Source organism: Triticum dicoccoides, chromosome 6A, assembly GCF_002162155.2.
Source record: "Triticum dicoccoides isolate Atlit2015 ecotype Zavitan chromosome 6A, WEW_v2.0, whole genome shotgun sequence".
NCBI lineage: Eukaryota > Viridiplantae > Streptophyta > Magnoliopsida > Poales > Poaceae > Triticum > Triticum dicoccoides.
Window position 1 is genome coordinate 616,066,647 of NC_041390.1, and position 26,002 is coordinate 616,092,648.

Sequence of the window (26,002 nt, forward strand, 5' to 3'; positions counted from 1 at the left end):
CACCCCCATGCGTCTGCATCAGCCTCATTTTTTGCAGGGCTTTACTTGACAGAAAACTAATAGAACATCCATATGGTAGTTGCATAGTCCAGAGATCGATGGGCCAGGAAATGGACAAATTAGGGGCATATGCTGGTGTTGTTTATAGTTTAGCGGGTTGGGCCAAAACTGCTAATGTTCCCCACTTTGGCCTGGCCATGGCTAAAATGCTCCTAACCCAGGTCCTAGGCCCGCCCATGTGCATGTCAGTACATAAACTTGTGACTCTTGTCTCATGGTTCAGTTTAATACATCAACTTGCAAAGTGCATGAAGCATGAACCAGGCAAGAATTTGGTTTTCGTCCAAATCATGCCATCAAGGGATAGTTAAGCCTAGATGGCCTTCCATGTTGGAAAATGATGCACGTATGGCACACGTGATGAAACCGAACTAGGTAGGGCACATTTAATTTGTGAATAGATCCTTGATTTTTCTCTTGTCATTCCCCATTTGCAATCTCTGTTGTGATAGAGGAGATGAAGCACCATGGCAACATCATGGTCGACCTCAATGTTGCTTAACTTTCACGTCAGGGAGATGGAACTGGGACATGACAACCAGATGAAGAACCGAATTACGGTGAATTTTCGTCCTGATCTTCCAATGTCTTGTCAAAATTCGCCCAGATGCGAGGAGCATAAAGAGTAGGCAGTCCTACTGATCAAGCCCCTGAGTGAACTATAGGGTTCTGACGAATGTGTGTGAAAATACAGGAGAAGGACCTTGTGATGCAATTCGAAGATAACATTTTAATTTGTAAACTTCTAGATATGCCAGGACAAATAAATGGCTCACGTTCATAGCATATGCGTCATTTCCCAGAAAGATTAGCCCTCTTCACGTGACAAGTTTATGTACTGTCAGTGCAATTACCTCTTTTGAACCCCCATACCTGTGTCACTTCTAGTACTATAACACTTGCTCGCCAATGTAAGTCATCTAATTGCTAGTGAACAAGATGATATTTGACTGAGCCACTTCATAGATAAGAGTAGATCGAGCTACATTCAAATGTCCAGACAAATTAGAAGTGTGCCACACACTTCTTTGATTCTATGTATTTCTTTATATTGCAAGTTTTGATCTAGGTCGAAGATAAATGTCAACTGTGGTAGGCTTTGTTTTCTATGCATTACATTAATTTAATGAGAACTCATAATCATAACACGGGATGTAGGTGTTCACATTAAGCCTTGTTAATAAATGTAGACAATGGGTTGTGAATAGTTTCCTTGTATGTTGATTCAGATTTTTATTAACTGGTATTAGATCAAATTTTAAGGTTGCAATTTCAAATTGATTTAGATGAGCAATTGTGTCAAAATAAGTCACCAAGTTGGATCGACCAAGAAGTGTCAGAAGTGTTGGAGCAAGCAATCGGGAATCTCGACGAAATAGGCAGGTTCGAGATCAATCAGTGTGCAACCAAAGGCACATTAGTGTGTTCAGCGGGGTGCTATGACATGGGCATCCCGTAGCGTGTGTGCTAGCTTAGAGAGCCATTTATTTTTCAAAATTCTCCATCTTAGTTCTTCCACCCATGCAATAGAGAGGGAGTGAGAAAAGAGCGGTTAATCCTATTTTCCTTTTCCCCTTATAGATGGAGTCTGAAATAGGAGTCATGGAATAATGTTCAATTCAAATATTTATTCCTGTTGTCTAACAAACAAACATTTGACGCACACCCCACGTGCCCCTAGGTTGGCCCATTAAAGTAAATGTTTTCTGAAAAAGGTTATTAAAGATTTAAGGAAATATTGTGGAAATACGATTTAAATAATAATTAAAACTATTTGGAAATAGGAAAATATATTTTTATTACCATTTTAAATAATGTTCTAAAATAATATTTCAAATATGAAAAAGTCAAGAAATGAAAAGTTATTCCTGCACAAATAAAATGTTCATATCAATGTAATAAAATGTTAGTTGCATAAAAAAATATTTCTTTATGCAAGAAATTATATACATATATGAAGATATTTAATATTTTGTTAAAACAAATATTATTGATAATATATGTATTTATAAAATAAAATGTTCATCGCATATTTTTAAAATACTTTTGTGTACAAAAAATTATATTCTTGTAAGAAATTTACATATTACTTTAAAAAAACATATGTGTGAAAAGGGAGGTTATTGTGTATTTGAAAAAGTTCATGGAGACAAAAAATATAGTCATATGTTAAAGAATGTTTATGGATAAAAAAGAAGTACAGAATAAATAAATATTTTGACTACTAAGAAAAGTAAACATTAAAATGAGAGGGAAAAGTAAAAATCAACTAAAAACTTCGATGAAATCTAGATCTAGATGTAGAAATAGCTAGCAGTCCTCTACCTCCAAGTATCTACTACCAGAAGATGTTGAAGGTTCGTAGACCGGCAAGAAATTAGTGAGTGAATAATACAGGATTGCTAAATCTCAGTAGGCTGAGACTTAACCATGTCTTAGTCAATGTCTCAATGATATATTCATGGGATCTTATGTGGAGATCCTTGCAAAAAGATTATTTTATTTTTATTTTTATAAGTTCTATCACTTGACTGAGACTTCGTTAAATCTCAGTCGACTGAGATCTAGCCACACCCAAAATAATAACGACCAACTCCAAAACTCCTCTACATATGCCTTCCTAATACCCTTTTAGGAGGCTCCTTCTATTGGGATCCTCTATTGTTACACTACGGTCATCCCGCTAAATCCCCCTTGTTCTTTTTTCTTCTCCTTTTGTGTTGAAAGAAAGAACAAAAAATAGACGATGGTGGGTGGTGAGCCCCAACAAGTGGCGATGATGGCCTCTGGTGAGCTCCGATGTGCAGTGGTTGCAGCCATGAGCTCCAATGGCTGGTGGGGTAGGTGAGATGGAAGGAAAATCTCAAAGTGGTTGGTGATCTATGGGAAAGAAAGGCCCTATTCTTTCTCTAGATGTGGTGAAGATATGTGTTGTACTAAGGGCTCTAGGTAAGTAGAAAGAGGGTTAAAATGAGATTTTTTTTAGCCAAAGTTCCTTCAATAGTAATAGAGAGTGGATGATTGGAATTGCTCTGATACACAATCGATGATTAGCTAGTTTCTTTCATCACCTTCCCACCTTCCTCGAAGAAGACTTCCGCCAAATTGACATGCTCACTACAAACTACTCATGTTAGGCTACACCTAAAGTGGAAGGCGTCCCACAAATCTGGTACTGTCATTGTCATGGAGTACTGACTAACACGAATATTGGAAGAATAGTCATCAAAATGGTGATTAGAACACCTCTTCATGTCCGGGAAGAAAACTCTTGACCTAACCTTTATTGGCCAGGCTTAATAATGGCCAACTTTCCTAAGGCATTGTCTCATTGGTGTTGTTCTAGCATTCATTGGTTGGTCTCTGTAGCAAGGACATAAATCCTTGTCGAGGTTGTCTCTGGCCAGATGTTGTGATGACGGCGCAAGGGCCTTTATCACTTCTTCAAGGTGTTGGTACAAAAAGGTCGACCTAGTCATAGGTGTTTTTTTGGAGAAAACTTCCTATCTATTCATTTTCAATCATGTTAGTACAATGAACACGGTCTATAGACCACCTACTAACGACTACAAGCACTGAAGCGAACCAAAGACGACCATCATCATCGCCTCTCCCTCGCTGGAGTCGGGTAAAATTTGTTGTAGTAGAAAGTCGAAAAGTCGTTTGTTAAGGCCCTATAGGACCACGACACCAGAGCAGCAACCGCCACCAATGAAGAGACACATAGATCGAAAGGATCCAACCTGAAGACACATGAACATAGACGAACAAAGACCAGATCCAAGTAGATCCAGCAAAGATAACTACAAACCAAATCCTGTGAGGTCTACCGGAGGCATGCCTCCACACGCCCTCCGACGATGGTAGACGCACCACCTGAAATGAGGCTAGGCGAGGAGAACCTTATTCCATGTTTAGGGAGCTGTCGCCGTCTCATCTTTCTGAGCAGGACAAAAATCCTAACAAAAACCAAAAGAAACATCTAAAAATGAAGCCCTCCCACCGGCAAGGGGCAGGATCCACTGCGCCCCCATGGCCCTAGGGCCACCGGAGATAAGGCGAACCGACGGCGGCGGCGGCGGGAAACAAAGGAACCCTAGCTTTTTTGGAGAAAGCGGCGGGGTGAGATGCGATCTTGCTCTGCTTTTTTAGATGACCGTGGTACGTAGAAATCACATACCTAAACTACGTAGTCCTGGGTGTTACATTCATATCTTAAGGGTTTTGACATAGTTATCTTTTGTACTATCTTTGTTGATGTTTTTAATCTTGTTGTCATGCATCAACTACAAGGGAAAAAATGTGCCAACCTTCTTTTCAATCTCTAAAAGAGCTCCTTTTGAAAAGAGAAAGAAGGTGTGAATTATAACCTACAACAACTATTAAACAAAACTACACAGATGCATCTAGAGCCCTTCAGCATGCAACAGTCCTGATCAAAGAAAAGTAAAAAATCAACGAAAAACCAAGCGAAACCAAAGACCAAAAAACCAAAAAAAAAACTTCGATCGGATCTAGAACTAGCAGTCCTCTGCCTCCAAGAATCTATTAGCAGAAGATGTTGAAGGTTGGTAGACCGGCAGGAAATTAGTGTGAGTAAATAATAACGAGCAACTACAAAAATTCCTCTAAATCCTTTTAGGGGGGTCCTTTTATTGGGATTCTCTTTTTTCTAAACCACGGTCATCCCGCTAAATCCCTCCTACTCTTTTGTGCTGAAAGAAAGAAGAAAAATATAGACGATGGCGGTTGGCGTGCTCCAGCAAGTGGCGCCGCCGATGGCCTTCAGCGAGCTCCAACGTTTCGTGGTTGCAGCCGTAAGCTCCAGCGGCTGGTGGGGGTAGGTGAGATGGAAGGTAAATCTCGTGGCGGTTGTTGTTTTGTGGGAAAGAAAGGCCCTCCCATCTCTCTACATGTAGTGAAGAAATATGTTGGACTAAGGGCTGTTTACACTCTAGGTAAGTAAAGAGAGGGCTAAAGTGAGATTTTTTTTTATCCAAAGTTCCTTAAATAGAGATAGAGAGTGGGGCAGGGGATGATTGGAATTGCTCTGATAGACAAGAGGGCACTAGCTAGTTTCTTTGCTCACCTTCCCATCTCCATGGAAGAAGACTTCCGCCAAATTGAAGTGCTCACATCAAACTACTCATGACAAGTTATATCTAATGTGAGAAGATGTCTCACAAATCTTCTCGTGTCATTGGCGTGGAGTATTGACAGGCGTGACTATTGAAAGAGTCATCATTAAGATGGTGACTGAAACACCTCTTCATGTCTAGGGTGAAAACTCTTTGTGTAGTCTTTATTGGCCAGGCTCAATAGTGACCAACATGCATAAGGCCTTGTCTCAATGGTTGTGTGCTAGTGTTCATTGGTTAATCTGGGCAACCAGTACGTAAATTCTTGTCCAGGTTATCTCTGACCAGACGTGGTGATGACCATAGAGGGCTTTATCCCTCCTTGAAGATGTTGCCGCGGAAAAGGTCGACCAAGTCGTAGGTGTTACATTCATATCTTATAATGGTTTTGACATACTCCCTTCGGTCCCTTTTAGTTCGCATATAAGATTTGTCTAAAGTCAAACCTCGTAAAGTTTGACCAACTTTACAGAAAAAAAATATCAACATTCACAATATGAAATCAATATCAGTAGTTGTGTCATGACTTAAATTTTCATATTGTATAACTTTAGCATGATACATGTTGATATTTTTTCATATAAATATGGTCAAACTTTATGAAGTTTGACTTCAGACAATTCTTATATGCAGAGTAAAAAGGACAGGAGGGAGTAATTATCTTTTGTACTCTTTGCCGATGTTTATAACTTTGTTGCCTTGCATCAACTTCAATAAAATAATGTATGTGTGCATTACAACTATGTCGAGCAGAGATGTCAACCTTCTTTTAAATCTCTGAAAAAACCTCCTTTTGAAAAGATAATTTTTTTGTGAATTATAACTAACTATATTAAACGAAACTACGCTAATGGATGTAGAGCCGTTCAACACGCAGCAAGTGATGTACTAGTAGTTACTCCCTCTGTAAACTAATGGATTTAGATTACTAAAATAGTGATATAAACACTCTTATATTAGTTTACAGAGGGAGTACTAGTAGACAAAGCAACGCTCACGTGCGCCACCCTAGGCTGGACTTTGGAATCATCAATGGTTTAATAATTTCCCTATATAAACAGCAGCGTGTGGATCAGCTTGGAATATTCCTAGCTGGGACTTAGAAGTTAGAACACGCGCGAGCACGCCCACATCGAGCACACTACCTGCAATGGCAACTTCTTCTCCCTCGCCTACGGTAATCCAGATGCCTCCACCGACGGCGACCAAGGACGTCGACGACGACGGCGAGATAACACCCGCCGGCACGGAACCGCCCACGGCAACACCTACCATGGACAGGGTCATGTCGAGCGTCACGAACCTTGCGCAGCTCCTGCCGACGGGCACGGTGCTGGCGTACCAGGCGCTGTCCCCGTCCTTCACCAACCACGGCAAGTGCGAGGCCTCCAACCAGTGGCTCACCGTGGCACTGGTCGCCATCCTCGTCGTCGTGTGCCTCTTCTTCTCCTTCACCGACAGCCTCGTGGGCCGCGACGGAAAGCTCTACTACGGCGTCGCCGCGCCCCGTGGCTTCAACGTGTTCAACTTCCCCGGCGAGGACGAGAACCGGGAGTGGGACAGGGACGAGCTCTGGAGTCTCCGCCTCCGGCCGCTGGACTTCGTGCACTCCTTCTTCGCCGCCGTGGTTTTCCTCACGGTGGTGTTTAGCGACGTGGGGCTGCAGAACTGCTTCTTCCCCGACGCAAATAGGAACACCCAGGAGCTCCTCAAGAACCTCCCGCTGGGCATGGCGTTTCTGTCCACCTTTGTGTTCACCATCTTCCCCACCAAAAGGAAGGGCATCGGATTCAGCGACAATACTCCTGGCAGGAAGGTCGATCATTCAATTTAATCAAGTTCGATTCCCATATTTTTTTGAAGAAAAACAAGGAGCTAGGGAAAACGTAGCAGGAACTGCAAACAATGAAATGTGTAATAGAAGTTGTCGATTGTATCGAAAGAGAAAATAATCGTGGGTTTTCGAAGGATATATTAGGTGCCTGCCAAAGTTCTCATGAGAAAAAAATTCGGGCAATTTGAGAAAATGCCACATCTTTCCTCGGACTTTGCTTCTATAGCACACCTTTTTTTTTATTGAATTATATACCATATCTTTGATCAATAGCTTGACAAAATACCATAAATTGATTTTTTTTTCCTTCTTTTGCAAGTCCAGGCCCCACACCTCATTTTTGCTAGGACGAATTTGCCCTCGCCTCCTCCTAGGCTTACCAAGCCGTAATTTGAAGAACAAATGGAAAATTCAAACTAAATTACGCCTCCTTAATCAGATGAATACTTTCTCATAATTGGGCTTAACTTTTTTTCTCTCTTGCAAAACATATTAAGCAACAGCGTACTAGTATTCTTTATTTTTCTTGCTAAAGGGGTTTCCTCCCGGTTTCATTAACGAAATCATAGTAGTTCGTACGGAAATACAACAAGACAGAACGCATGTATAACCACCAACCGGCTCATGCAAAACGCATGAGAGGCAACATGAACAGATACACTGTCGCCGTAAGTTTCAGAGGCCTAGCTCGCCAAAACAGAAGCGTTCCAGCACCACAGACCATAAGGACCGCCAATGTTTCGAAGGATTATAAAAACAAAAAAGTTTGATCGATGTCCCGCTGTCATTGTAGCAGCCGTACGTACGTGAACCAAGCTACAAGCTGCTACTGGCCAATCGTTTTTTGTGCAAGGAGCATACGTTATGTCGCGTGAATTTTGTCTCCGTCCAAGGTCCAGAGCTGTCCACGTCCGCACCCACGCACGCACGCACGTACGTACATAGATGCTTCGAGCTGCAGCTTTCTTTCCGTTTGATTCGTTGGTCATACGTACGTACAGTACATATCTTTTGGCCTTGAACGTTTCTTTCTTTCTCCGTCCGGTAACGTTGAATATTACTAGAAGATATATATGCCGATCTCTTGTTCGTCGATGTGATCAGCTGCTGCTCGTGTCGTTTTTTTTTTAGAAAAGGAGGATGACCCCCGGCCTCTGCATCTGGACGATGCATACGGCCACTTTATTAATTATACTCACAAGACCTTACAAAGTAATACAACAGCAAGACTAAGGCCACCGTCTAAGCAACAACTGTCGCTACACCTATCCAAATGATGTAGGGGCGCTGATAGCCTGGGCCTAATACCAAACAGACATCGCAGCCAAACCTAAACATCTAAGACCTGAGGTCCCAACCAGGACGCCTGCCTGGTATGGGGCACCTATCAGTCCGGCGCACTTCTCAATCAGGACGCCTGCCGGGTATGAGGCCGCCACAGCCACCTGCCACGAGTCCATCTTTAGAGTTGTACTGTTGCATCTACCGTGCCAGATCTCTCTGCCATCGACGTCACCACGACGCCAGACAGCGTCGTCCTCCTGCGCGAGTCCATCCTCCCACATCGAACTCCGAATCTGCACTGCGCCACGCCGTCAAGATCCGTCGCCATCAATGTATGGATGAAGCACCGCTCCACCAAAGAAACCGTCCGCTGGTCCCGCAAAGCAAGGCGCGGCACCAAGTAGAAGGCCGAAGCGCACCGCCACCACGCCACAGCAGCCCCGCCACCAAGAGTTGTTCCCAGCCGCCGCCTTCAAGAAGGAGCACGACACCAGGGTGCCATCGACGCCCAGACCAGGGGAACAAAAGCTTTCGCCATAGCTCGAGGAGGAGGCGGAAGGGAGAGGATCCACCCCAAAGCCTTCAGGAAGGGAATCGGCGCCAAAGGCGTCGACTTTGGGGAGGCTGCCGCGCCAGCCAGGGGTTTCCCCCGGAACCTCACCCGCACGCCAGATCCGCCAGGCCGGCCATAGGGGACGCCGAAGCCGCCGCCAAGGACCGGCACCAGCACGGATCGGGACAGATCGAAGCAGGGGCGGATCTTCTACATGGAGCCATGACGAATTGCGAGGAGCCGCCACTGCGCCAGCGTCCGTAGCCCCCACGCCGCCCGCGCGGCCGTGGGAGGCTGCCCACCAGAGCCCGCCGGCACAGCCCGCCGGCTGCACCGCGCCCATCGGCCGGGGCCGCCGCCCCGGGGAGTAGGAGGCGCCATCACCCCTGCAAAACGGATCTGGACAGGCCCCAGATCCGCCGCCATCGGAAGCCACGGCCGGCCACCCACGCTGCCCACGCAGCCATGGTTGCCTAGCCCCACCAAGAACCCCTGGGGCCGCCGCCCCAGCATCCGGACTCCGCCGCCCCGCATGGCGCCCAGGGGCACCGCTGCGCGCCAGCCAGAGGCCCCCTCGAGGAGAAAAGGAGGCGAGCCCGCCACCGCCGTCCGCCAGACGAGCTTCGCTCGCCGGCTTCCTCCGGCGGCGGCGGGGGAAGCAAGTGGATGGGGGTCGGGGGCGGCGGCGGCTAGGGTTCGCCCGAGCCGCCCCCCTGGAGGCAGCGCGAGCGAAACGTTTTTGTTCAAAGTCAGAACAATCGGTGTGCGTCTGCTGCTCGTGTCGTGGGTCGCTTTCTTTTTACCGTCTCAATAGATGCAGCATGTCTCTCCCATGACATTACCATGCATGTGCTGTCTACTTGATTAGCACAATTTTTCCTTGGAACTTATTTTAGAGCTAGATTAGCACGAGTGGCGGCGCCAAATTTGACCCTGCGGCGCGCCCTGGAAGTCAAACATAGCACATATACATGATGAGTCACTGACTCCATATATTTGTATAAGGCTGGTTATAGTGGGGAGTAATTTAGATTAGTGTCATATGCATGACACTAGTCTAAGTTACTACCTTCATAATGCAAAGTAATATAATAGTAGTGTCATAGATGGCTTTATTTATTAGCTTGTAGACTCATTTTGTCTTGGAAAGCGCTATGTTACAATAACATATTATGTTACTACCTCACATTAAATACTTGCCATATAAGCAAAAATTTCTTGAAGTGCGCTATGTTATTATCTAAGTTACTCCCACTATGACTAGCCTAACGCCGAATAAGAACCGTCGTATTTTTTTCTTTAGGGGTAATAAGGGGCCGTGGTTATGTCTTGCTTTAAGCGAGACGGAGAACCGCACCTTGCATTAAGGGAAGCCCATAGTATTCCGGTCCAGTTGGATTTTCTTCCTTCCTTTGTTTCGTTCGTTGTCCTGTTCGTTTCTTTTCCTTCCTTGGTCCGTTTGTTCATTTATTTATTTCTTATTTTCTTTTTGACTCTTGTTTATGTTTTTAAAATATTTAACCCATTTCCACAAAGAAATAGAAATAAATAAATACTCCCTCTGTTTCTAAATATAAGACCTCTTAGAGATCTCACTACAAACTATGTAAGGAGCAAAATGAGTGAACCTACACTCTAAAATATGTCTATATATAATTGTATGTAGTCTGTATTATAACCACTAAAAGGGCTTATATTTTAAAACGGAGGGAGTATAAACCAAAATGCTTAATTTTTTTAAGGTGTTCATCTCAAATTGAAAATTTTCATGCAGTATAAGAAATTGTTTGCATAAGTTTTGAAAAACATTTCGCCATTCAAGAAAATTATTGTTGCATCAAAAAACCTTTGTGTGGCTCAAATTTCTGGCCTTGTTCGTGCGTCGTGCACTTTGCAAGTTGATATATTAAACTGAACTCATGAGACAAGTATCACAAGTTTATGTACTGACATGCACATGGGTGGGCCTAAGACCTAGGTTAGGAACATTTAAGCCCTAAGCAGGTTTGGCCCAACCCACTAAACTGTAAAGAACAACACCTGCTTGCCCAACATAGGCCCCTCGTTTGCAAGATATTGTGGGTGTTCTATTTGTTTTCTATCAAGTAAAACCCCGCAAAAACTAGGGCTGATGCAGACGCATGGGACGGTGCTATCTCAAAACCATATATATTTCGTATTGTTGTCGAATGTTTAATGAAGTTGTGAGGCATGGTCTGGACATGAGCCCCAAGCCCATGGCTGGACTGTGCGCCTGCTTTCGTAAGTGCTTTCCAGTGATTCCGCTGCATACATGGTTTAATGTATCGATGGCATCATGGCAATATGCAGAGCATGAGAGAAGCTGCTAGCGATTGGTAGTATCTTACGCGTGCAGAGTTTCTGCAAGCGAGTACACATGCACTTGGATGAACAGTAAAAAGTCTAAAATATATATTTGTGAGACATTGATGTGTGTTTCACATGCTTGCAAGTTTTCAGGATATGAGGTGTATGAGGTGCTTTTGATGCTCTTGGGCCTATGCACCCTTGTATCTGGCTCGGACGGCGTTCCTTGATAGCTAGTTATGTGTTTTGTGTGTGGTTTTTGCCCGTTTTCCTCAATTAACCGTACTTGTTTGGTTTTTGGGTCCGGTTTCCCTTATTAACTGAATCAATTCTCTTCTTCTATAATGCAATGCGGGAGCTCCCCGCCCTCTGACGAGGTTTCGTCAAAAAAGTTTTCAGGATGAAATAACGTTCATGCAGGTCTTGGAAAAAAATGACATCGGTGTCTTCAAATAGATTATTGTTGGAAGCATTTGGGAGCATCAATTTTGTTTTGTTGCCCAGGCCTCTATGAATGTGATTCTATCACGAAAATTTGCATGCAAGTGAAACACTCGTCAACAGAAAATAATTAAAAAAAAAAATTAGTACCGTTTGGATTTTACGGTTCACATCAGGTGCATGTGAGCTCGTGCTCAGGAGAGCACTTTCTACTCCTATTCTTTCTTTTTGAGAGAGAGAATCTAGACTTCTATTCAAGGTCGCCGGAGCAGAAAATCGATGAAAGATTCACGGTCCAATGCATGCATGGACCGACGAAGTAAATAGAATGGAACATGCGTGGGTACATGGACAACGCTGTAACGTACATACAGACTTGAAAGAAATAACACACTAACATATTACAACCTTTTGAGTTCGTGCCTGATAAGGTCAACTGGACCTATAGGGGAGAGGTGTTCCCGCTTGAGATCGAGTTCGAGGACACTGATCTATTTGCTGATGCGGTTAATCGTAACGATGTTGACATGCACGACAGAGATGGTAATACGGGGGCCAAGGGGTCACCGTCAGATGAGCCCACGCAAGAGGGGTCTAACGGTTCTCACCCAGCTCAGTCGCCTGGGGATGGGACCGGGGTTGAGCCTGCAGCATCACCAGCAGTGCCCATGACTACTCTGCGTTTTGGGTCCTTTGAGCCAGCCACGGCACCTCCCAGACTATGGAGTGACCGGGTAGATTCTGATGATTACCTTGAGCACACGCTCCCTCCGTTGGAGTTCGAGGGGGATGATTTCTTGTCTACTGGACGGCCGACGAGGACTTTGGTCAGGGCTACGGTGAGGAGGACGGAGGGTGCTTCTCTTGCCCTGGCGCCTCACGTGGACGCGACTCCTGTGTCGGCGACTGCGTGCGCGATGAGTTGTGGAGGAGGGGGTTCGGGGCAGGTGGCCCCGTCTTCTCCCATCCCCATCCCGACCTCGGTGGCGTCGGTGACGCCGGCCCCGAGGGGGTCAGCCGGTGCTGGGAGAGGGAGCCCGAGGCAGGAGGCCTCGGCTCCTGCTACTCCGATGGTGGTGGTAACCACCGCGGCAGCAGCTGCGTTGGGGGGTGCTGGGGCAGGAGGCCCTGGCTCCTCCTTCTTCCCCGACGGTCAGGAGGACTGCTTCTCCCTCGCCGATGGCTCAGCCGTCTGAGCCGGCGGCTGGGGTGGGAGGAGGGCGCGGGCAGGTGGCCCCCGTTATCCCTTCTTCGCTCCCACCCATGGCCGGGGGCCCTGGTGTGGGGCACCCGTCTGAGGGGATCGGGAGCCCGCCGACGCCTTCTCTGGTAACCTCGGTAGACCCTTTGAGGGACTCTGTGCCAGGTTTCACTAGGGAGGAGGTTGTCGCGTTTGGCGGGATCCCGGACCCTATCTCCGCGGGGAGACGGATGAGTGCTCGCATCCTCGACATCCCCGAGGTTGACGATATGCAGCAGCGGTGCGCTATGAGGGCGGCCAAGCTTCAGGAAGCTGCTGTATCTTCTGGTATGTCCGTCAACTTATCTAATTCCTTATTGCATTTTTCTAATGAAGAGATATAAATAATGCAAACCAATTAGGAGTTTCACTAGGTGATACAGATAGTGAGATTACCAATTCGGTGAATGATCTATTAGATTTGGAGGCGGAACGTGCCTTAGAGGTTATTCGTAATCTTGCAGCAGTTAAACCTATGAATGATGATGAGATTGATGCGTTAGGGGTTAGAGTGCTTGATAATCTGTGTGCGGATCTAGCACCCCCCAATCATGATTCTGAGGAAGATGATGTACCCCTAGAGAAGGAGGCTAGCAATATATGTGAACCCGGTTATGAGGACCTTGTGAATGAGCCTAGTAAACCTAAGCATAAGTGGAAATGGAAGATCTATCCAGATTCCGCAGTTCGTAGGAGTGCTAGGATTCGAGTTACTAAAAAATTCCATGATGAACTATGAGAGGAATTTTTTGAAATAGCAGAGGTCTGAAGGACTTGGCTAAAAGAATATTCCTAGCTGAGGCAGCTCTAGAGCAGAGGTTAGATTTTGTTGCTCTATCGGAGACGGGTAGAGATAACTTTGCGCCCCAGTTTCTCTCTTCTCTTGTGGGTGGTATTGATTTCGATTGGCATTGCCTCCCTCCGCGAGGAAGATCGGGTGGTATCTTACTAGGTGTGAGATGCGATTCGCTTGAAGTCCGAAGTGTCGTGATGGGAGACTTCGCGGTCAAGTTTCGAGTCAGGTCTAGGGTAGATGGTTTTAACTGGGCTTTGGTGGCGGTTTATGGTGCCACACAGCCTGAACTTAAAGCGGAGTTTCTGGCGGACCTTGTTCGAATCTGTGGGTCAGAACAGCTTCCAATTTTAGTTGGAGGTGATTTCAATATCATCAGGAGGAGAGAGGAGAAGAACAATGATAACTTTGACGGCAGATGGTCGTTTATGTTCAATACCATTATTGAAAGCTTGGATCTGAGAGAGATAGAGCTTTCTGGGAGAAATTTCACCTGGGCTAATGCTCACCAAACCCAACCTATGAAAAACTTGATCGAGTACTTGCGAGCGTGGAGTGGGAACAAAAGTTCCCTCTGGTTACGGTGCAAGCTCTTTCGAGGGGAGTATCTGATCACACCCCATTGTTCGTGGACTCAGGGGAGCCGAACCATGAGGGTAACAAGAATACCTTCTCCTTCGAGATGTCTTGGTTTGAACGTGAGGGGTTCTTGGACTTGATCGCCAGGGAATGGGATAGAGGTGTAGGAGGCAAGAATGCGATAGAGCGTTGGCAGAATAAGATTAGGCATTTAAGAAGTTTCTTACGGGGTTGGGCTAAGCACCTCAGTGGTGTGTATAAGATTGAAAAGGATAGACTCCTTACTCTTATACAGGCCCTGGACATACAGGCCGAAGTCAATATCTTGTCACCAGCTCAGCTTTAGGTTAAAAATGAGGCGGAAAAGAGGCTGAAAGAACTGCTTCGCGAAGAAGAATTGAAGTGGGCTTTGCGTGCCAAAGTCCGCAAAGTGGTCTAAGGGGATGTGAACACTCAGTTCTTCCATTTGATAGCTAATGGCAAGCACAGAAAGAAGCGTATCTTTCAGCTTGAGCAAGATGAGGGCACTATTTTAGGTCAGATAACCTAAAAACATATATTATCGATTATTATAAGCAGTTATTTGGACCTCCGGAGGATAATTGTGTGTCCCTCGATGAGTCCAGGACTGAGGACGTACCTCAGCTATCAGCTGCTGATAATGATATTCTGGTTGCCCCATTTTCGGAGAAGGAGGTTTTTGATGCTATTGCACAGATGAAAAACAACAAGGCTCCCGGACCGGATGGATTCCCGGCAGAGTTCTATAAAAAGTGCTGGCACATTATTAAGGGGGATTTAATACCTATGTTCCATGATCTTTTCTCCGGACAGCTTCAATTATTTCACTTGAATTTTGGGACTATCACACTGCTTCCTAAGAAGACGGATGCTGTGAGAATTGAGCAATTCAGGCCGATCTGTCTCCTCAATGTTACTTTCAAAATTTTCACCAAGGTCAGGACTAACAGACTCACACAGATTGCGCATTCAGTGGTGCAACAATCCCAAACTGCTTTCATGCCGGACAGAAATATCTTTGAAGGGGTGGTCGTCCTGCATGAAACTCTCCATGAAATCCATTCCAAAAAATTAGATGGAGTAATTTTTAAGGTGGATTTCGAGAAAGCGTACGATAAGGTCAAATGGCCATTCCTCCAACAGTCATTGCGTATGAAAGGTTTTGATGAGGCCTGGCGTCGACAGGTTGAATCATTTACGCAAAAAGGTAGTGTGGGAATTAAAGTTAATGATGACATAGGTCATTACTTCCAGACACATAAAGGCCTCAGACAAGGAGATCCGATGTCCCCTATCTTGTTTAACATTGTGGTGGATATGTTAGCAATCTTGATAGGAAGGGCTAAGGAAAATGGTCAAGTAGGTGGTTTGGTACCTCATCTTATTGATGGAGGTGTATCCATCCTTTAGTACGCTGATGATACAATCATTTTCATGGAGCATGACTTGGCCAAGGCTAGAAATATGAAGCTTGTGTTATGCCTTTTCGAATAATTGACCGGGTTAAAGATTAACTTTCATAAGAGCGAGCTGTTCTGTTTTGGTAGGGCCAAAGATGAACATGATGCTTATAGGCAATTGTTTGGGTGCGAGTTGGGAGAGTTACCTTTCTCCTACCTGGGGATTCCAATCCACCATCGTAGGCTGACAAACAGAGAGTGGAAGTGCATCGAGGACCGATTTGAGAAGAAACTGAGCTGCTGGAAGGGTAAGCTCATGTCATACCGATTAATCCTGATTAATTCGGTGCTCACGAGCATGCCAATGTTTCTCCTATCATTCTTTGAGGTCCCAGTTGGTGTTAGGAAGAGACTGGACTTCTATCAATCGCGTTTCTTTTGGCAGGGTGATGAGCTTAAAAGAAAATATCGGCTTGCTAAATGGGATATCATCTGTAGACCGAAAGACCAAGGGGGTCTAGGTATTGAGAATCTAGAAGTTAAGAATAAATGCCTTCTTAGCAAGTGGCTGTGGAAGCTCTCATCGGAGACTGATGCTATGTGGGCTCAAATCCTTCGCAGCAAGTACCTCCAGACAAAAACTCTGTCCCAGGTTACAGTCAGGCCGACCGATTCGCCTTTCTGGAAAGGCCTGATAAAAGTCAAACAGGCCTTATTTAATAGGACGAAGTTTGTTATTGGAAACGGCTCGAGTACACGTTTCTGGGAGGATACTTGGCTTGGCGAGACACCCCTGGCCATCCAATATCCGTCTTTGTACCGCATTGTTCAACGACGTGAGGTATTCGTCGCATCGGTCTTTCAGTCTACCCCCTTAATATCCAATTCCGACGAACGCTAGCGGGCAACCGTTGGGAAGAATGGCTCCGTCTAGTTAGGAGACTGATGGACGTGCAGCTTTCCCAACAACCCGATGAATTATGCTGGAAACTGACTAAGTCTGGAGTATTCACGGTTAAATCAATGTATATTGATGTTATTAATTCGAACTCCATTCCTACGTCTAAGCATGTTTGGGATGTCAAAGTTCCTTTGAAAATAAAAGTGTTTATGTGGTTTGTCCATAAATAAGTTATTTTAACTAAGGACAACTTGATAAAGCGTAGTTGGACAGGACCTACTAGATGTAGTTTCTGCGATCGGAATGAGACTATCAAACACCTCTTTTTTGATTGCCCGTTGGCCAAGGTACTTTGGCAGACAGTCCATATTGCTTGTTAATGCGTTATTTGGGACTTGGCTTAATGGGATTGAGCCTGGGTTCGCGAGACATATTCGGGTTGGAGTTTGTGCTTTGCTGTGGACTATCTGGACTTGCAGAAATGATTTGGTCTTTAACAGAATATCATGTATACATTTTTTGCAGGTCATATTCCGAACTACGGCACTGATCCGTTCGTGGTCTCTACTCACCCAGACGGAGGCCAGGGAGCATTTGGTTACTGGATCTTTCCGCTGGGAGATGGTAGCTCGGGATATCTTCAACCGGTTTGGATGCGGTCATGTAATAGGATAGGTTCTTAGTTTCCCTATCTAGTTTGAGCCGGCCGGTTGTGGCATCTTGTCCTAGCTAGTTGGTGTTTCTAGCCTTTATTTGGCTCTGTGTGAGCTTTCTGTACTTTTCTTACTTTTGGAGACCTTTGGAACCATGTTGGTACTTCTTTATTTGGTTAATAAGATGGCCGTATGCATCGTTCTGATGCAGAGACCGGGGAATCCCCCTTTTCAAAAAAAAAACATATTACAACCAACTTGGAGAAAAGAATTCGCAACGAGCCAAGTAGCTAGCTAGCTAGCTAGCAGCTTCCTTCTCACGGCTGCTAGAGTGACCATCGTTTTTTCATCCTTCTCGGAGTCAGAGGAATCTCGGCCCATTGCATGCTGCGGTACCGTATATGTACAAAACAAAACAATATGAGTTGTACCTCTAGCGATGCCGCAACAGAGGTACAATGAGCTTGGGGATGAGCATGCTCGGTTGCACTTCTTTGTTGTGGCAATATTGGTGCAACATATCTTCCACTAACCCGTTCTTCCATGTGAGGCATAAGCACATGCATCGAGGTAGGTTACCTTTTCGCGAGCGTGTGGCATAAAGATTATTTGAAATTCAGTTCATACCCAAGGATGGTCAAGTTGCAGACGAGTTTACAGAACCAGTGTTTGCAACAGCTTAATAGATTTAGAAAAAAAAATCTTAACTTAGATAAGTTAGACTGAAGGAGGATGTTAAGTTTTACTCCCTTCGATCCAAAATAAGTGTCGTGGTTTTAGTTCAAGATCGGAGGGAGTACTAAGTTAAGATGTTGTGGAATTCTCATAACCGATACGTCTATAAATCAGATTTTTGTTGGATCTCATTCTCGATTCACATGTTGTAACCTTTTTTTGTTGTAAATAAATGCTCTGGCAAGGCCGTTGCGACCCTTGCTGGTAGCATACTAGGGCCTCCTTTGATTCAAAGGAATTCTATAGGAATTTTGGAGGATTGAAATCCTTTGGAATTTTTCCTACTTTTGTCCTTTGATTCATAAGATTGAATCCCATCGAAATTTTTCCAATCGAATCTTTTGTACTACATTTCATAGAAAATCTAATATCCATTCCAACCTTTTTTTACAATTCCTTTGCTTTTCCCGTGAAATCAAACACTCCTTGCTAATACTATAGGATTCAAGTGGGCATGACACTCCAATCCTATACTTTTCCTATTCCTGCGTTTTCAAAATCCTGCGAATCAAAGAATCCCTAGAGGGTCTTCTGACCATCCACAGACCCGAATCAACCAAATACTTTTGATTTTGCAATGGGAATAGTTGCCCTAGCAACGTCATCCTAGTCCCTCGCCCACTCTGCAAACAATGATGATCCACGGCCCATCCGCACATTGACAAGGGCATCTAATGGCTAGGGATGCCCAAAACAGCAAATCCAACGGCGGAAATTGCTAGTGCCTTAAGATGGAGAGATTAAGGTCCAATTTTAATGTCTCTAAATGTATATATGGGGCCTCCCCTGTCTGCTTCTTACACCGCAAGTTTTAGATTTGTCCACATATATAATTTTTTTTAGTAGAATGGTTCAGATCCAATTGATTAGGTGTTTATCCAATAATTCAAGTGTTTATCCTAAACTTCAGGACTATTTTGTTTCATACAAGTATTTAGTCATTGTAAAATGAATTGAGAATCGAGTTAAGAAAGAAGTGTGAGGTATGGGTCTCCAAATATGAGAGAACTTTAGATAAAAACTCGATTTAGTTAAGGATTTTTTGTATAAAATAAAAACATCGAGCTTAAAGCAAACAAAGGGAATGGAGAAATCCGATAAGCCTGGGAGGCTGGGACAAAGGGCACCTACATAATTATACACTTGCTTTGGACAGAAAACATTTTCTTGTTTACAAAAGAACCATGGCACAGACACACTGAACATATATAATTAGAAAACTTCATGATTTTCTCCAACATGATACAGTCAAGCAACTTCTACGCCTGCGAGGAGCGGTGTCGTCAAATCCGATTGAGTATGAATTTCCTGAAGGATTCAATTTTTTTCAATCAATTCCTGGCAAGTGGCAACTTAAGTTACGAGAATCAGACTTAATTAATTTAAGGGATGGACCACCTTCTGGGGAGGAGCGTTGTCAGTGAACCCAATGCCCTTCCTTTTGGTGGGGAAGATGATGAACACAAAACTGGACAGAAACGCCATGCCCATGGGCAGGTTCTTGAGCAGCTCCTCGGTGTTCCTGCTGGCGTCCGGGAAGAAGCAGTTCTGCAGCCCCACGTCGCTGAACGCCACCGTGAGGAAAACCACCGCTGCGAAGAAGGCGTGCACGAAGTCCAGCGGCCGGAGGCGGAGCCTCCGAAACTGGTCAAGATCGTTCCACTCCTGCCTTTCTTCCTCGCTGGAGAAGTTGAACACGTTGAAGCCGCGTAGTGTGGCGAAGCCATAGTATAGCTTTCCATCGCGGCGACCGACAACGCTGTCGGTGAAGGCAAAGAAGAGGCACGAGACGGTGAGGACGGCGACCAGCGCCCCGGTGAGCCACTGGTTGGAGCTCTCACACTTGCCGTGGTTGGTGAAGGACGGGGACAGTGCCTGGTATGCCAGCACCGTGCCCGTCGGCAGGAGCTGTGCTAGGTTCGAGACGCTCGACATGACCGTGGCCGGTGCAGGCCCCGTGGCAGGTGTTGGCGCTGCTGTGCCGGCGGCTGTTATCTTACCGTCGTCCTCGTTGGTCAGTGGATGTATCTGGATCACCGTGGGCGATGACGAAGAAGAAGATGCCATTGTACGCCTACTGTGTGCTTGATGTGTGTGCTAGCTCTGAAAGTTGGAATGCTCCAAACGGATCGACACGTTGAAGTTTATATAGAGGCACGTATCGCTGAATGATTCCAAAGTTCAAATTTAAGTTGGTGTTGGCGCGTTGACTAGTCTTTACTTGGTATTGCTGCATGCATGCTGAAGGGCTCTACACTACACGATTGCATGTACCTGGTCCCAACTCTCTAGCTAGTTTTGGTGAATGGTTAATTAGTGTAAGTTGTAGTTAACTTATAACCAACTCGTCTGACATGGAGTATATAGTTTACAGACAGCACGTGAATTTAATTGGTGATGTATGCTATGCAAGTCTTCTTCCAGGAAGGCGAGGAAGGAGAACAAGTCGTAGCTAGTCATCAGCTTTTACGCAAGTACGCCACTTTTTACTCACGTTATTAATTTCCTCCTGATCTCCGTTTCAAAAAAAAAAATCCTCCTGATGCTCTACCCCGTTCCAAGCTACATCCCACATAAAATAAATACCAACAAAGTTATTATTGCTGAAAGCATAACTGAACAAAAGAGGCCATTTATTTTGGAAGTGAGGAGGCACTGTCCCATGAAGATTATAAAACTGTAGCAGTTGACAAAAGGATATAATTTCTCTAGAAACACCCAGTAAACATAGATGCACGCACATGTAAAACGCCCAGTATATTTTTTTGCATAGTTATCCTAAATTTAGCTGTTTATCCTAGTTAATTTACGTAGTTATTATCCTAAATTACTGTACTAATTAATTTTATACAAGTATGTTAATCATTGTAAAATATGGTGGGGTAGATGAAAGAAGTGTTGTTTCGCAAAATGGGAGAGACCTCTTGAGGCAAGCTAGATTTATAGCTCATGATTATCTTTTCAAAATAACAACGTCGATCGTAAAGCAAACAAGGGAATGGAGGGCTGTGGTAATTGATATCGTAGGAGGCTGTGATGTTTTCATACCCTTCGTGGATGGGCAAAGCATACGCATGGGATTTATAAGGCTGAGAAGGAAAGGCTCCTTCTACTTATTCAATCCCTCGATATAAAAGTTGAATCCACTATTTTAGATACCAGAGAGCTGGAAACTAAAGCGGAGGCGGAGTTGAGGCTGAAAGAACTCCTTCGAGAAGAGGAATTGAAGTGGGCATTGCGAGCTAAAGTTCGCAAAATCACCCAAGGGGATGACAACACTCAATTCTTTTATATTATTGCAAATGGCAGTCACCGAAAGAAGAGGATATTTCAGCTTAAGCAAGATGAGGGGACGATTCTAGGACAAGAGAACCTTAAAGTTTATATAACTAATTACTATAAGCAGTCGTTTGGACCTCCGGAGGATAATTTTGTATCCTTAGATGAGTCCGGGGTTGAGGATGTCCCTCAACTTGCGGCAAATCAGAATGATATTCTGACAGCCCCATTTACGGAGAAAGAGGTGTTTGAGGCCATTGCACAAATGAAAAACAATAAGGCTCCAGGGCCGGATGGTTTTCCGGCGGAGTTTTATAAAAAGTGCTGGCATATTATCAAAGGAGATTTGCTCCTGATGTTCCATGATTTATTCTCTAGACAGCTTCAGTTGTTTTAATTAAATTTTGGAATGATAACTTTACTTCCTAAGAAAACAGAGGTTGTTCGTATCGAGCAGTTCAAGCCTATCTGTCTTCTTGATGTAAGTTTCAAAATTCTCACCAGGGTCGGGACGAACAGGCTTACGCAGATTGCGCACTCTGTGGTGCACCCGTCCCAAACTACGTTCATGCCGGACAGAAACATCCTAGAAGGGGTTGTGGTCCTGCATGAAACGCTCCATGAAATCCACACGAAAAAATTAGACGGAGTTGTTTTCAAAGTGGACTTTGAGAAAGCGTACGATAAGGTCAAATGGCCTTCCCTTCAATAGGCTTTGCGTATGAAAGGTTTTGATCAGGCCTGGAGAAGCCAGGTAAACTCTTTCACGCAAAAAGGGAGTGTTGGGATTAAAGCGAATGATGGCATAGGTCACTACTTCCAAACACACAAAGGACTGAGGCAAGAAGATCCGATGTCGCCTATTCTTTTCAACATAGTGGTTGATATGTTGGCAATCCTTATAGGAAGGGCTAAGGAGGCGGGCCAGGTAGGAGGCCTGGTCCCGCACTTAGTTGACGGAGGTGTATCCATCCTGCAGTACACTGATAATACTATCATCTTCATGGAGCATGACTTGGCAAAAGCGCGAAACATGAAGTTGGTGTTATGCTTATTCGAACAATTGACTGGTTTAAAGATTAACTTCCACAAGAGCGAATTGTTCTCTTTTGGAAGAGCTAATGATGACCAAGATGCGTACAAACAACTGTTCGGGTGTGAGTTGGGGTTTTTACCTTTTACGTATTTAGGTATATCAATTCACCATCGTAAGCTGACCAACAGAGAATGGAAGTGTATTGAGGATCGATTTGAGAAGAAATTGTGCTGCTGGAAAGGCAAGCTAATGTCATACAGAGGCCGACTAATTCTTATTAATTCGGTCCTCACAAGTATGCCCATGCTTCTTCTTTTCTTTTTTGAGATTCCTGTGGGAGTCCGGGAGATACTAGACTTCTATCGATCTCGTTTCTTCTGGCAGAGTGATGAGCTAAATCGAAAGTACATACTTGCTAAATGGGATATAATCTGTAGGCCGAAAGACCAAGGGGTTCTAGGCATTGAAAACCTGGAGGTGAAGAACAGATGTCTTCTTAGCAAGTGGTTGTTTAAGCTTTCTGTCGAGACAGAGGCCACTTGGGCTCAGATCTTACGTAACAAGTATCTCCACTCTAGAACCTTGTCCCAGGTGATAGTGAGGCCGACTGACTCGCCTTTTTGGAAAGGGTTGATGAGAGTTAGATCGCTCTTTTTCAATAGAACAAGATTCATAGTTGGAAATGATACCGCTACGAGATTCTGGGAGGATACATGGCTAGGGGAGACACCCCTAGCACTCCAATATCCGTCTTTGTATAACATTGCTCAGCGTAGAGACACTTACATTGCAACAGTGTTGCACTCTACTCCGCTCAACATTCAATTTAGGAGGACGCTAGTAGGGAGCCATTGGGAAGCCTGGCTCAATCTCATGAGAAGATTGATGGATGTCCAGTTGTCTCAACAGCCCGATAAGCTCTGCTGGAAACTAACTAAGAATGGAGAGTTTTCGGTTAAATCCATGTACTTGGACGTTATCAACTCTAGCACGATTCCCCGATCGAAACATGTTTGGAAAGTCAAAGTTCCTTTGAAAATCAAAGTGTTTATGTGGTTCGTACATAAACAAATTATCTTAACAAAGGACAATTTGGCAAAACGCAATTGGACAGGGTCTATGAGATGTAGCTTTTGTGACCAACATGAATCAATCAAACACCTCTTTCTCGATTGCCCTCTGGCAAAAATTATGTGGCGAACGGTTCACATAACATTTAACATTACTCCTCCGAATTTCATCACCATGTTATTCGGGACGTGGCTTGATAGGATAGATTTTGACACGGCGAAACACATTCGTGTAGGAGTTTGTGCGTTATTATGGGCAATCTGAAATTGCAGAAATGATTTGGTCTTTAACAGAACAACAAAAAATCATTTTTTGCAGGTTATCTTCCGAGCCACTGCGTTGATCTGTGTGTGGTCGCTACTCACTCCGACGAAGGCCAGGGAGCGTTTGGTTACTAGATCTACCCGATGGGAGATGGTAGCATGGGATATTTTTAACCGGTTTGGATGACGGTCATGTAATAGGATAGGCATTTAGTGTTTCTATCTTTTTTTTCCAGTCGGTTGTGGCTTTTCTACCTTTGTTTTTGCTCTTCGTGAGCCTTTTTTTGGTTTTTGTTCGAGACATGGAGACTTGTGTTGGACCTTTCACTTATTAATAATCTTGGCCGTATGCATTGTTCTGATGCAGAGGCTGGGGCGAACCCCCTTTTCGAAAAAATGGTAGAAAACACTTTGTTTATGTGACAACTATGACATACTATATACGCACTCCGTTCCATAATGCAGTGCATATATATTTTTTGAAAAAGTCAAACCTCGCAAACTTTGACTATGTTTTTGGAGAAAAACATTTACATCTAGAATGTCAAGCATATATCATTAGATTCATTGTAAGAAGTAATTTCATATTTTATATATTTGGTACTTAATTGGAAAAAGCTTGCAAAGTTTGATTTTCAAAAACTTAATTGGAAAAAGCTTGATTGGAAAAAGCTTGCAAAGTTTGATTTTCAAAAAATCTGTACGCACTACATTATGGAACAGGGAGTATATACTTGAAAAACTTTATGTTTTTCTCCGGTGATACACAGTTAAGCACCTTCTGTTGCACATTAGTTCCATTACTTTCAATCAAACTTTTCTTTTGAACTGGGTTACTCCCATTTTCATCACTTTCACATAACGGAACTACATTATCTGTTTATAGCAAACAGGATACGGGAAGAAAAGAGTGAATTCATGCAGTATTAAGAAACCCATCATCTAACTCAGCAATCAGCACACAGCAAACCTGATAGCACTATAACTAGTAAACCCTACAATGCAAGGACAAAAACGAAGGATAGCAACATCCACCCCATCATATTACAAGCCAGCACAAAATTTATTAAACACTTAATCAACATGGATGGCAACTACGTATATGTTTGTTGGTGTTTTGTTCTTACACTTATGGGAATCAAACTTTATTCAAGCTGGGATGGACGAACTTTTGGCGAGGAGTCGTGTCACTAAATCCGATGCCCTTCCGTTTGGTGGGGAAGATGATGAACACAATGCTGGAAAGGAACGCCATTCCTAGAGGTAGGTTCTTGAGAAGCTCTTGGTTGTTCCTGCCGGCGTCCGGGAAGAAGCAGTTCTGCAGTCCCACATCGCTGAACGCCACCGTGAGGAAAACCACCGCCGTGAAGAAGCCGTGCACGAAGTCCAGCGTCTGGAGGCGGAGCCTCCGAAACTCGTCCAGACCGGACCACTCCCGCCTCTCATCCTCGTCGGAGAAGTTGAACACATTGAAGCCGTGCGTCGTGGCCACACCGTAGTACAGCTTTCCATCATGGTGGCCAATGACGCTGTCCGTGAAGGAAAAGAAGATGCACACTGCGGCGAGGACAGCGACCAGCGCCGCGGTGAGCCACTGGTTGGAGCCGGAGGTCTCGCATTTGCCGTGGTTGGTGAAGGACGGGGACAATGCCTGGTACGTCAGCACCGTGCCCGTTGGCAGGAGTTGCGCAAGGTTTGCGATGCCAAACATGACCCTGTCTGTGGTTGGCGTTGGCAGTGCCGCGCCAGCGGCTGTTATCTTACCGTCGTCGACGTCGTTGGTCAGTGGAGATATCTGGGTCACCATGGACGACGGAGAAGAAGAAGATGCCATTGTACCTACTACGTACTGTGCTCGATTTGGGTGGGCGCGTGTCCTAGCTAGCTAGGAATGTTCAAGTTGCCGTTATATAGGCAAACTAATCCTATGCGAATGATTCCAAAGTCCAAAGCCCTATCAAGATATACATGCATGCATCTACCAGGGCTTCAACTCTCTAGCTAGCTATATTTAATTAAAAGCTGGTGTAACTTGTAATTAATTATAACCATGACTAGTTAAGCCAGCACGTTAAGTCCATTGGTACTAATACGCTATGGAAGTCTTCTTCCGGGAAGGCGAGGAAAGAGAACTAGCTAAGCATCGGCTTGTGCATAAGTGTATAATTTTTTACTCACGTGAATTTCCTAGATGTCTCGCCAGGCTAGTTTATTTTCGTGGCCATGTCCGAAAGTGACAATGGTTACTGCGTGCTTGCACCAAAATGAATATGGGAGCCAATTGGAAGGCCACGATACACTATAAAGTGTGCATTGACTAAGCATTGAATGTGTTGGAGATTCATGATTTCGGATTCTGTTCATATACGACGAAGCATTAACATGGGCTTTGA

The 26,002-nt window shown here is 44.5% G+C and overlaps 3 protein-coding genes across 3 annotated transcripts; 1 reads left to right on the plus strand and 2 right to left on the minus strand.

The window, feature by feature from the left end:
- Nucleotides 1-6,305: 6,305 nt before the first annotated feature.
- On the plus strand, nt 6,306-7,170 carry LOC119314660 (protein DMP10-like). The gene has a single exon (XM_037589367.1). The coding sequence runs from the start codon at nt 6,349-6,351 to the stop codon at nt 7,030-7,032; it is 684 nt and encodes a 227-aa protein (XP_037445264.1). The 5' UTR covers nt 6,306-6,348; the 3' UTR covers nt 7,033-7,170.
- A 12,167-nt stretch (nt 7,171-19,337) lies between these two features.
- Nucleotides 19,338-20,027, minus strand: LOC119316131 (protein DMP10-like). The gene has a single exon (XM_037590483.1). The coding sequence runs from the start codon at nt 20,025-20,027 to the stop codon at nt 19,338-19,340; it is 690 nt and encodes a 229-aa protein (XP_037446380.1).
- A 4,720-nt stretch (nt 20,028-24,747) lies between these two features.
- Nucleotides 24,748-25,443, minus strand: LOC119316132 (protein DMP10-like). Its single transcript, XM_037590484.1, has one exon. It carries the CDS (start codon nt 25,441-25,443, stop codon nt 24,748-24,750), a length of 696 nt encoding a protein of 231 aa, XP_037446381.1.
- Nucleotides 25,444-26,002: the final 559 nt, after the last annotated feature.

Coding starts and splice junctions, on each gene's coding strand:
- LOC119314660 (XM_037589367.1), top strand. CDS start 6,349: ATGGCAACTTCTTCTCCCTCGCCTACGGTAATCCAGATGCCTCCACCG.
- LOC119316131 (XM_037590483.1), bottom strand. CDS start 20,027: ATGGCATCTTCTTCTTCGTCATCGCCCACGGTGATCCAGATACATCCA.
- LOC119316132 (XM_037590484.1), bottom strand. CDS start 25,443: ATGGCATCTTCTTCTTCTCCGTCGTCCATGGTGACCCAGATATCTCCA.